Consider the following 12,092-nt stretch of genomic DNA (forward strand, 5'->3'; position numbering starts at 1 on the left):
GTGCTTTTGCACGCCATGGGGCACTTGCACCTTGCCGTGCTTTTGCACGCCATGGGGCACTTGCACCCTGCAATGCTTTTGCACACCATGGGGCACTTGCACCTTGCACTGCTTTTGCACACCATGGGGCACTTGCACCTTGCAATGCTTTTGCACACCATGGGGCACTTGCACCTTGCAGTGCTTTTGCACGTTACAGGGCTTTGCACGTGGTGAAACTTTTGCACGTCGCAAGGCTTGTTTTGCACGCTGTAGTGTGTTTGCACGCTGCAGGGTTTGCACGCTGCTTGCACGTTGCAAGACTTTTCCACTCAATGCTGTGTGTGAAGGCAGCTGAGAAGCTCTTAAGGTTCACAGACTCTCTATAGGCAATAATTCATCACACAGGACTGGATAAGTAGGACAAGAAACAATGGATCAAATATATTTTTTTCCCCCAGAAGTGACAAAGGATAATTTTTACTTTTTTTTTTTTTTAAAAAAAAAACCCTCACATTTACCTTAAAAAAAAAAGCCGTCAGAAAAAAAGATTACTACTCAGAAATGTCTATTTACATCTGTGAACCAGCTACTCATTTACTCTAGTTCCACCGAATTAATCTCTTGTACCCATAGACAACCTGACCAGGACTTCGTATGACTCAAGTCTACTTTAACAAAATTAAATATCTGTGTCTCTTCAAGTGGAGGGTTACAACGTAATAACAGTTTCCCTGGTGATATGCTGTGAAAGTTGAAGTTTCCTACACTTTGGCATCTTGTCAAATTAAGAAACACGTGCACACACAAACCTCGAGATTCTCTCCTGAGCAATACAACTTGTCCCCCAGGAACAGAAAAGCACGCTGCAGAGAACAGGTGAACCACATCACTTACAATTCATGAAAGACCAGAACACATGCACACCTCTAGTCCGGAGAGGCTGGTTGTGTTTGGTATCAGATAAAACCCAATGGATGAGTAAAGGAAAGAAGGGAAGGTCAAAGCTAATCCTTGTCCCATCAAATCAACTCAAACTGCTTTTGTGTTCAATGGAGTCGGAAGCTCGCCCAAGGTTTTCAAACAGTGACGTCCTCCAGTGGGGCAGTGAAGGCAGCTGTGAGCAATAACAAGACCTCGACACAAATTTTGCAAAAGACAACCATTTTTTAAAGGAAAAAATAAGAAGGCTCTAAAATACTTAATTAAAAAAAAAAAAAAAAAGGCACATTTAGAAACAGAGCAGAATGGCTCGAAGCAAAGCAAGTTTGGTGGTGGATAAAGCACAGTGCTATTGGCCTTGGAAGTCTGTTGGAAACCAAGGCTCACATCTAGACACAGGTCTCTGGTGAAATGAACTGGGTACCCTCGGCTCAGTTTGGGGGTTTATGGTATGTGCGTGACAGTAACAGCATGACAGACCCTTCTTTATGGGAAGCTCTGAAATGAGTGAGGGGAAAAGTGGGTCCTGACATAGAGATCCTTCCAGATGAGGGATTGCCAGGCAATCCAGGGTGGATGCAGAGATTTGCAAGCAGAGGGCAGTGTTTCATGCTAATAGTGCTAAGCAAGGGCTCGTTCTTGAAGTGAAGGCCTGGAAGAGTGTTAAATGTCACTGTTGGCGTTGAGAATCCTTGGGGAAAGTCAGCTGCAGTTTGAGTCCCCGGACAGTTCTGCTGCTATGGGTTCCCTTAAACAAGACCTTCGTTTGGCAGCATTTTGAAGGCACTGGGACGCCAGATGTTGCTCCAAGCATTTTTCCTAAAGAAGTTGGTCCATAGCTAGAAGTCAGAGCTCCTTTTACACGTGACGGAGTAGTCATCTCAGTGGAGGTAGGTAGGTTGATTCCATCGGTACCAGGATCTGTTTGAAACACCGGGAATAAGAGCTACAATTGCCATGTTGTTAACAGTTCCCCTTGAAATAAAAATCATTACTTATTTCATTGGTAACCTCACTTTGACTTGGCAGCCAGCAAACGATCCTTTGCTCCTATACGAAGCTCATAGCAAACCCTGTCTTTCTAAGCAACATTGTGCCTGTGACTTCATGAATTACCTGGCTGCTGGGCTTCCTCCACGTAAGAGAAGATCTGATTCACAGCACAGGATGAGCTGTGACTCAGAAAAGCCAGCAGCTCCGGGTAGCACCCTCTGCTCTCTGTTGCCTTCCTACTAACACGGCATCCTTGATGCGGTGTGCAATGGGCAGCAGAAAGTACACATGCAGAGACACGGGCTGTGGCAGAGGCATGTTCAGCAAAATGACCATAAGGGCTCGGAGCCCATAAGTGTGGCTGGACGCTTTTGTAGCATCTAAAGGCAGGGCAGCGAAAAATCCTTGTTCTTGTTTCGTCTGCCACTGGGGAATAGTTACTCTGCAGCAGAACTCTCTGGGTGGCACTGCAGGAGAGCAAACTGGCAGTGGAGGGGGTTACCCAAGCAGAAACAGCAAAACAAGCCTTCCTCTGCTTCCTGCACACAAGGAGTCATTTTAGGACAGTCCTCATGGCCAGTGTTTCTATTCAGGTTTTTGGTTGGTATGTTTTGTTTGTTTGTTTTCCCTGTGTTTAACCATTAGAGATTTTCAGGCAAAACTTGATTGGCAGTTTGTCTTCAAGCAGAAAAATAACCATATCTCAAGAATCTTCATCTAAGAACGTGCCACCATGTAGCTCCACGTGGCTGGAGTCTCTGAGGTCCCATTGCTTTTCTCCCAAGCCCTCCAATGCCCTTGCCAAGGAATGACCTGTGGGCCCCGCTGCCTTACCCTGAAGAGTTGAAACCGGACGAGTTCATTGCAGCTTTGGAGTTGCTCTGGGCTGTGCCGGGGCTGCTGGCATGGAGTGCACTGCCAGGGGACGAGGGCCTGCTGGAGTTCCCTGGGGAACACGATGATGTTACTGCACAGCAGAGAAAGCAGAATAAGGCTGGGATCTCCCTTTTCCTGCCTAGGACAGCCCAAGCCCAGACACTTCCACTGTCTTGTCCCTATCCTGTCGTTCATCTGATTCCCTGTCTGCCCTGCAGTAGCAAGGCAGGATCTGTGCCCCAGCCCCAGAGAAGGATGGGGTCTCCAGGGCTGCCCTCTCTGTACCACTTGGTTTCTATCCATGTGAATCACACTTCTCGAAGGAGATCTGACAGTGTTCTGCTGAAGAAACACAGTAACCTACCCCCGAGCGCTCCTCTTGTTTTCCTTCTAGGTGTGCCTGGCTCCCAAACCTAATCACCCCAGTAAAATTTGCCTAGGATTATCCTAGGAATGTTACCATGTCCAAGAAGTCTTTGTTCCAGCCAAGAGAAAGACTCTGCTGCTCTTATCCCTTGTACACTAGTTACACGGGAATACTTTCTCTGGCCCAACTCAAGGATCTTATTAAGAGTGGCCTGCAAATGTGAGCTAGAAACCAAATAGTCAGAGAGCAAGAGGAGAGGAAGGAGAGGAGGAATGGTGAGTGAGGCGCGTTTCTCAGGGCTTACCAGTCCCAGGCATGGTGCTGTGCACCGGATTGACCGAGAGGGGCCCCAAGGACCCTGAGGTAGAGACCTGGAGAGGAACAGAAGCAAACGGTAAGCAGTTGTCACTGTGAGGGTATAGATCACAAAATGCCACTCCTTTCACATTCCCTTTACAGTGTGCTGGCTCCCAGGCAGACTCCTTATCGACATCTAAGGGTCCCAAAGACATTTCTATTCATACTCTACTGTGGAAGCACCATTCTCATATCCAGGGCTGTGTGAAAAAATCGGAGTGAGTGTTGCATATGCCTGACGCTTTCTACATAGGTCTAAATGTATGGATCAGCTATGGAAAAGCCTGAAATTATCAAACACATGCCAAACTTTCTGGAAGCCTGGATATCCCTTTGGTAGGAGCCATTGTCCTTCAGATGTTTCAGACTGGGTGTTACTAGTCAGAAACGTCCCAGCTCGCTCTGGTCTTGGGTACAAATAATCCCTTTTCCTTCAGGGAGTTCTCGATGGGTGAGAACTCTCAGGTGACAATGAGTAATCTGGTGGCTGCAATCAGAGCGAGCCTGGGGCTTTTGTTGTTCAACCATGATACTTTAACTACAGGCAACACATTGTTCAGAACGACCGATGAGCAAAGGCATACTTTGTACAATTCATTCACATGAAAACTATTCACCAAACCTACTACTTTAAAACTCGCAGCTTGCAAGCAGCATTCTGTGTTTGTGACTGAAGACCAAATGTGTTGCGCAACGAGTGACTGAGCTCCCTGTGATGTTTTCCTGCCTTCCAATGGATGATTCCAAAACCCAGAAGATTTCAAGATAAAATATTGCTTGCTAATATGTGCTCTCCCTTCCACTCACTTGTGCTCCAGCACTAACAGCACTGCAAGGAGGCTCCTGCCACTTTTCTATGGGGAATCAGCTAAACCACTATTAGCTAGCAGAGATGCAGTAGCAGCTTGTTATCTACACCAGCCACTGACAACAGAACACGCTTTCACCAACTCACAACTGTTTCTCTTGTCCTCATCCTTCCCAGCAATGAAGATACACTTGCCAAAACGTGAATGTACAACGTGAGAGAAGGACAGCTAGCACTACTGAAGTGTATTCCGCATTTCTGCACAGATGTCAAACAGACTGACATGTAAATGGTTGCCATTAGGTTTCAGAGTTAACAACTAAACTGACATGAGTGTATGTAATTCTCATTCCGTGGAATGCTGATTCCTCCTTCATTAACATTGGAAAGCTTTTATTTGCCAATCTCAGGGTGAAAAATTTTGGGATAGCATCGCTATTTGGATAAAGTGTCCTTCAATTTAGCTGAGCTGTAGCTTCTAGGAAGCATCTATTTTCTTTCTATTGTTTTCATTAATCAAATAAAAAGTTCTGTAAGTGCAGGTGTGAGATTCCGTTCAAGTTGGGATGTTGTGCATACATGAGATCCCTGGCCAGTCCAGCTGCCTCCCTGCACACCTCTGCAGGTGCAGCTCCCCACCGAACTGTGGGGTGGGCTTGTGCACACAAGTCCCTACGTTTCAGCAAGGAGACGTCCTGCCCCGCTTCATTTTCCAGCAAACCCTGCAGTATCCTCCCACCTTTTTTCCCTTCTTGTTTGGGACAGCATGTGGAACTCCTTAATTCAAAGTCTCTCACCAATCTGGAATTGTAGATAGGTGATTTGATGGGGGATGGCATCGGGCAGCTGATCCGTTTTTCCTTCTGGCGCCGGTTGCAGAACCAGACCCGAACCACCTCCTTTTCCATGGAGAGCTGCTCTGCTATCAAGGATATCTCCTCTGAGCTGGGCTTGGGGTTCTGCTAAGAAAAGGCAGGAGGTTAAAGAAAGCCCCCAACAGCTGTAATTTACAGCATCGATAAATGCTCTGCTGCTGGAAAGGCAGAGGGCAAGGGTGGGGTTGGCTGTAAACTGCAGGGGGGAGAAAACTTGCCTCTAAGACAAAGAATAAATATTTGGGTGAGAGATTATGTTCTGCGAACCAGAAAGTGCCTCTGATTCAACATCAAGTCTCATGGACTCAGTTGGAGATGAGTCACAGTACCTGGACCTGTTATTGCATAAAGCACCTCTCTCTTTGATCTTAACAGCACCCTGAATCATCGCTTGGGGGGAAGCTGGTGGTCCTCTTATCACTACACAGAACACACCAGCTCCCAGTGCTGTTTCTACACCCACCTACACGATCTCAGAAAAGCCATTTCTTCTCTTTGTTCCTCCATCCCTCATTTATAAAGCGAAATAATACTACCTGTCCTTTCTTCCAAGTCACTTATGTTCTGATGCATGTGAGAGCATTTAGCTCTGAGGAGTCTGATGTGAGCTGGAGACTTGAGGGTCAAAAATACCTAGCACAGAGATGCCAAGACATTTTTCCCATTACAAAGAATGACTCATACTAACTAAAAATGAGATGCCCACGATGACCTGACAATGATTGTCTTTTGTTCTCATTAGCAGCCTCAGGAGGAAATTTTTATACGATCAGGTGCGAGGGAGAGAGCAAATAAATGAGGGCTGGTAAAAAACATGTTTGGTGAAACACCTTCAAGGGACAAGTTAGTCCTACTGATTTAAAGCTCTGCTTGCTCTTTGTAGGGATTTTTCTTGAAAATCATGATGCTTGTGAAGTAGAAGTCTCCACTTCTAGAAGTGATTCAGCAGTGATATGTGGAGCAGCTAGTTCTTTGGTCTCACAAGACCTACTTAATGGGGAATCCGTTCCCATACTGCCCCATGGCCCCACAGTTCCTGTGACATATACCCATGACTCACAAAAAGAGGCAGGTGCAGATCAGCTTTGACCAGGGCACCGAGCAGTGGACAATGATACGGACGTGTAGTGAAGAAATCATAATTCCTTTAAAACAGCATTTACCAAGGAAATTTTTGGCTGATTTCTTAGTCTTCGACACTTTTCCTATCAACCCATTTGAGCATTTTCTAACTTGCTATCAAAACAAAGACATCCCCTTTTTCGAGGGCTCAGTGCTGCTGCGATCTGGGAAATGCTAAAATTGGGGAGAGCTCACAACACATTGAAAGGTTTCCCCTCACATCTTGAAATCTTTTCTCCAGCGTGGAGCGAATGTTGGTCTCAATGCTGGTTCGCTTCTTTCTTTTCCGTCCAAACATCTCATTCACTGAGGGGTAGGAGTTGGGAGTGCTCATGGAAGAGTCCAAAGGAGCGGATTCTGGGGAAAGAGGGAGTGGAAAAGAGATATTCAAGATTATAATGAGTTATTTTCATTTCTAGATCCTTTTTAGGATCTATGGCATCTCCTAAAATAAGTAAAAATGTTCCTACATTGTGGATCCTTCCTCTGATGATGATTAAAATGGCACAAACAGTACCAAATCCATCAATTGTCCGAATCAGGAAGGAGATACAGGTGCTAAAATTTTAATCAACACGCTCTTTTTCCCTTTTCCAGCTTGATTTCCAGGCTGCTCTGATGGGGACCACACAGTTTCTAATGACCGCTCAGGGCTGATCTCTGAGCACCTTAGAATGAGTCCTTTCCTGCTCTTTCCTGTTTACACAAGGAGGGACTGAATGGACTAGCCCAGTGATTTACACCTGACCATGCAGCAGAGCAGAAAGGGCTGCCCCAGACACCAAACTGCAAGGTGAATATAAACCTATATTGCCAGAGAGAAAGGGCAGATGTGGTTTGATATCTAGGCTGCTGTGCAGCCTGCTGTGTGACCCACAGACCAGAACAGCCACAGATCTACGAGGTCTTAGCTCCAGCTCCCATTTTCCTGGATTATAGTGGAGGTTCCTGGATGGATCCTCTTGTCCTGGCCAAGACTGGGGGCATGTAATGTCACCCACCTGCATCACTCAGCCACTTCTCCAGCAGAGGTTTGAGCTTGCACATGTTCTTAAAGCTCAGGTTGAGAGCCTCGAAGCGGGAAATGGTTGTCTGGCTGAAATCATTGCCGTAGAGCTTCCCCATGGCAAGTCCAACGTCACCCTGCCACAGAACATCCACATCACAACATGAGAGCTTCCAGCTGTTCGACCACCTCCCAGGCTGCTTCCAGAATAGGTGCAGCCTGGTTCCCATGACCTGCCTGCCAGAGAAAGCAACTTCTCTTGCCACGGGAGTCTGCCCCACACCCCCGAGCATTCTTTATATATTGAAGAAGGAGTGGGTAATGAGGTTGTGGTAATGAAGTATTAAGAAGGATTTGTCTCTTCATGTGTTTGGAAGGGGATGCTCCAAAGAAAGCTGAACTGTATCTAATCCAGATCTTCCTCAGTCCACTACTCTGCCACAATCTCCCCCAGCCCAACATGTCCACATCGCAAGTGACACCCCCCTTGCCATTGATGAGGCTGCTCACCTGCGTGAACCCCAGTTTGATTCGCCTTTGTTTGAAAGTCTTAGCAAACTTTTCCAGCTCCTCCAGGTCACTGGGCTCCTCAGATGCCCCAGATGGAGTTAGGTGCTTTGCCACTTGCAAATGCTGGGGTACGTCCAGATGGGGTTCAACCGATGAGCCAGGGAGTCCAGAACGGCCCACAGCCTGTTGAAACAACAGAACAGGTGCACGGAGTCACAACAATAGAAAAGCACACCATTTTCTCTGCCATTTGCCCTCCACGAAGCAGCGCTCTTGTAGACTGGTGCTTCTCAGGGTGGGACTGTGCGTTGGACCGGACATTGGGGCAAGTTACCTGTGATGCCAGGCTGGGTCCCGGCTGGGAGAGGAGGAGGCTGCCCTGTTGCTGAGGGAAGGAGAGGAGGTTGGGCTGCAAAGCTGAGGAGAGAAACAGAGACAAAGCTGATCAGACCAGCTCCTTCATCAGCTGAACATCGCTCTGCACAGGCAAGACTCGTGATGCTCTGAATGGCGGGTGTCAGCCAGTGCTTGTTCAAAATACGAGCATTTCAGCCGTTACAGAACGCAGACGGCTCTGAGTTGGATCACAACAAAAGGAAAGGTCCTTTTAATGGCTTTTTAGCCTGAAATGGACTAATACAATAATGATATAGGTCAAATATCTCACCCACTGACCCCTGTATGGAGCTTATTAACCTGAGGCTGAACTAGGGCACAGACATTTTACACAGGCATCTAACATTTTTGATGCTGAGCAGTGGAGATCTTAGTGGTGATCTCTCCCAGTGCTTAATCACTGTAGCTGTTAAAAATGTGCATCTTATTTCCAAGAGAAGCTTTTCTGACTCCAACTTTCAGCCACTTGATCTTGTTAAAAATAATCCTGATCCTACACCTAATCTCCCGAGCCTACCCACTCCGCTTTCTGCTCTACATTTCATTTTGAAGTGTCATTTTGAAGGCATCTGACCCTTTCTTTTTTACCCTACTGTATTTCAAATAAATTGAATTTCTTTTGGAATACATAAACTGACATAACATGATGAAAGTAAAAAAGACGAGGAATCTATAAAAGTAACAAACCCTACTATTTATGAAGGCTGTGCCATTGTTTGGTTGACAAACTGCCAAGTCCAAGCCTATATCTCTTACAGGGAAAGTCCTAAAGGATTAAATAGTGACCAAGACAGTGTAGTTCCCTAGAATTTAGTTACATTCTCCAAGTCTGCTGTGGGTGAAACCTATATAATTTAGTGAGGATTTATAACCTTTCTTGAAACAGTCAATATATTCTATTGATTGTATCTGGCAATTATAGGGAAACTATAGACTTTTATGGACTTCTGCTAAAAGAAAAAAAAAGGAACAAATATCACCTTGGAAATCAATCACTCTCCCCTCTTTCTTTCTGCCTGTCTTTCCTTTTTAAATTTAGATCTGAATGTGCAGGATCCCATGTATTTATTTAGATTGGTGTTTCAATAAGCCTCTCTAATGCTGGAACAACTTTGAATTTCAAATGCAGGTTGGTAATGAGGTGCACATTTTTAACAGTGGGGGTAATTAATCACCGGAATGGCTTGCCTAGGGACATGGCGGGTGATCTGTCATTTGGAGTCTTTAAAACCATGATTGAACACCTTTGTAAAAGCTAAGCCCCAGCTCAAATGAAAATGATGAACTGGATTCAGGAATCACCGGTTCGACAGCTGATGAGCCAGGCTGTGTTTTCCTAAGATGAAGACTTCAGCAACAATATTTTGGCTGCTGGTATCCCCAACATCTACCTGGCTGCTTGTTTCCACCTTTATGGCACAGAGCTCTCCCCCCTCATTCAAGTGTGTGGCAGCATTAGCCGTTCGAAGGGCTGCATGATGAATCAGATCAGAGCATAACTAATCAGACCTGGGAATTTATCTGGCTTAAAACCAGCTTCAAAACACTAAAAGGAAACAAAACCTGTGTCCCCTGGAAGGTTTAAGCCCACAGCTGAGTCGCTTTGGCCATGAAATTCACAAACTGATGTACCCGTCAGTCAGAACTCAGGAAACCTTGAGGGTGTTCCCGTGACAGCCTGAGGAGCAGCTTCAGGAGTATTTTATGCATCTCTTCGATACAAAGGATGCTCTGCCTCTATTTCTACCAAACAACCAGTTCCATAAACTGATCATGGCTTCACTGTCACTCCGCAGTGGCTGTGCATGCACACAGCAAGAGGTCATTAGAACCAGGCAATCACCTATTCCAATGGAAGTGGAATTGCACAAAAAGCCGGCTACTGGCTAGAATATCTCATCTTTATCAAGTATGGAATGAAAAGGGGTCATGGCCAAACAGTGGCCACCTGTGGGAGCCAAAGGAAGTCACGTCATAGGAGAAACTCTAAGTCTATAAAGGGAAGCAAGTTCTCTCTCTCCAGTATAATGTATTTCCTATTATACATTAATAAAAGCAGACAGTAAGCAACAGATTATCCTTACCCTGCCATTTCAAACAATATATATTCTAGATCATTGTTAAATATACATATAGTAATTTCTTTATACATCACTTACCATCAATTGGCAGAGAGAAGAGTTTATATACTCTCAATGAGAAAGAGATTTCCCACTTGCCTACAGTATAAGTTTCCTTTTGGAGTACATGTACAGTGGATTCAAGCTGTTAAGGTTTTAATTCTGAGTTTTGGTTCATATAGAGGGCCCTCTGTGCCGAAATAAATCAAGAATTAAAACAAAGGACTCAGGTCCCTTTGCGTCTGTGAGGTTATGGATCAAATACTATATTTTCCTGTCCACAAGCAGCATAAAACTTCATGAAAAAATTACATACCTGTATCCCTGTGGCTGGAGAAAAGTCATTAAAAAGTATCAGCAGTAAAAATAAAAACACTGGGACTTTCTCTAGCACTGAGTTCAGCCCTCAGTCCTTCCCCCCCTTTCATGGAGCCAGTTACACTGTGTTTCAGAAGTAATTAGACCCCATCCTCTCCCGCCCATGGCTTGGAGCGAGATTTGGGAACAACCACTGGCAACCCCAAACCTCTCAGCTCTCCCCCGCAGGCTGCTCCTGGCTAGGTTAGACCTGTTAGTTCCAGCACCAACACCATCCTTCCACCAGAGCAGCTCAGCATTTGCTCTGCCCCTGAGGTACTTAGAGAGATCAGCTCAGCCTCTGACCAGCTTTGTGGAAGAAACGAAGAGTGCGAACCCAGGCGGCCGGGACCCCACGCGGGCTGTGCCTGCTGCCCAGGAGCGGGCTCCTCGCTGTGGTGCTCAAAGCCAGACGCTGTCCTGGACTCCGGAGGTGCCATCGCTACCAGGTCTGCAGATGCTCACCCCAAGGTGGCACTCGTGGTGCACACAATCCACAGGTGCCAGGAGCATCTCTGGAACCAGACCCTTCCCAGAGCAACTCCGTGCGGAAGGGATCATCCCAGGAGCGGGAGCCAGCACTGGCGCAAGAGCTGGGGATGATGCAGCTCGTAACAGAGCAGTGGAACAGACACCATCATGCTGGGAATGTAACTGGTCAGATCAAAAGCAACAGTCGTGAGAAGGGAGGTTTTTCCTATATATGTATCTGCTTATAATAATGTCCCTTTTGGCTTTTATTGCTCTTACCTTGTTGCCCGGCCTGAGACTGAGACAGAAGAAACTGGGGAACTGACTGCATATGACCAGGAAGCAATACAAGCTGCTGCAGGGTGTGAAGAGAGCTCATATCCTATGGGAAAAAGCAAAGGGAACAACAAATCTCAGAGATATGTCTGGTCTTCACACAGCATTACCTCTCTTATAAAGCTTCCCTGCTCTTTTGTAGTGTCCTCGACCCCATTCGCCCTTTTCATTTAAGTGCCTACACACCAGATTTATGTAATTCATGCTCTGGAGAGTTACAGACCAGAGGTACTCTGGGATCTGAAGTTTTCAGCTATATAAGAATTCCGTGCACACACAGACATCCACATGGAGAATTGTCTACTTTAATCTGGAAAAGCTAATTCTTGAAAAATGACATTTTTGAGTCACTAGCAGTCAAAACTTTTTTTGTTAGAAGCAATGGTGAAAACTCCAGGATTCCTGTTTCTTCCAGATAACATATTTCAGAGAGTCAACTCACTAAAATGACACATTGCCCCTGACTGTCCCATCTGGCAAACACCAAGGGTCTGCTTCCCACAGAAGGCTGATATCCTGTGCTGAGATGGGAAAAAGAATCAATGCCCAGCAGCTCCTGATTCTGTGTGTCAACAGC

General features: G+C 45.9%; 1 protein-coding gene across 3 annotated transcripts in view; it reads right to left on the reverse strand.

Moving 5' to 3' along the window:
- Positions 1 to 530: 530 nt before the first annotated feature.
- Positions 531 to 12,092, reverse strand: part of POU2F3 (POU class 2 homeobox 3) — a 40,567-nt gene continuing 29,005 nt past the window's right edge. Inside the window, exons 6-14 of one of the 3 annotated variants that reach the window (XM_065040273.1) lie at positions 11,459 to 11,561; positions 8,170 to 8,252; positions 7,836 to 8,018; positions 7,321 to 7,462; positions 6,540 to 6,676; positions 5,120 to 5,281; positions 3,462 to 3,528; positions 2,749 to 2,881; positions 531 to 1,842 (exon numbers count right to left, since the gene is read on the reverse strand). In XM_065040273.1, the coding sequence (XP_064896345.1) occupies positions 1,803 to 1,842; positions 2,749 to 2,881; positions 3,462 to 3,528; positions 5,120 to 5,281; positions 6,540 to 6,676; positions 7,321 to 7,462; positions 7,836 to 8,018; positions 8,170 to 8,252; positions 11,459 to 11,561 (1,050 nt within the window). In that variant the 3' untranslated portion in view covers positions 531 to 1,802. Of the gene's footprint in view, positions 1,843 to 2,748; positions 2,882 to 3,461; positions 3,529 to 5,119; positions 5,285 to 6,539; positions 6,677 to 7,320; positions 7,463 to 7,835; positions 8,019 to 8,169; positions 8,253 to 11,458; positions 11,562 to 12,092 lie in introns of all 3 variants that reach the window. The other 2 variants (XM_021285243.2, XM_065040271.1) reach the window with 2 other exon arrangements.

This window comes from Columba livia, chromosome 24 (genome assembly GCF_036013475.1).
Source record: "Columba livia isolate bColLiv1 breed racing homer chromosome 24, bColLiv1.pat.W.v2, whole genome shotgun sequence".
NCBI classification, from domain to species: domain Eukaryota; kingdom Metazoa; phylum Chordata; class Aves; order Columbiformes; family Columbidae; genus Columba; species Columba livia.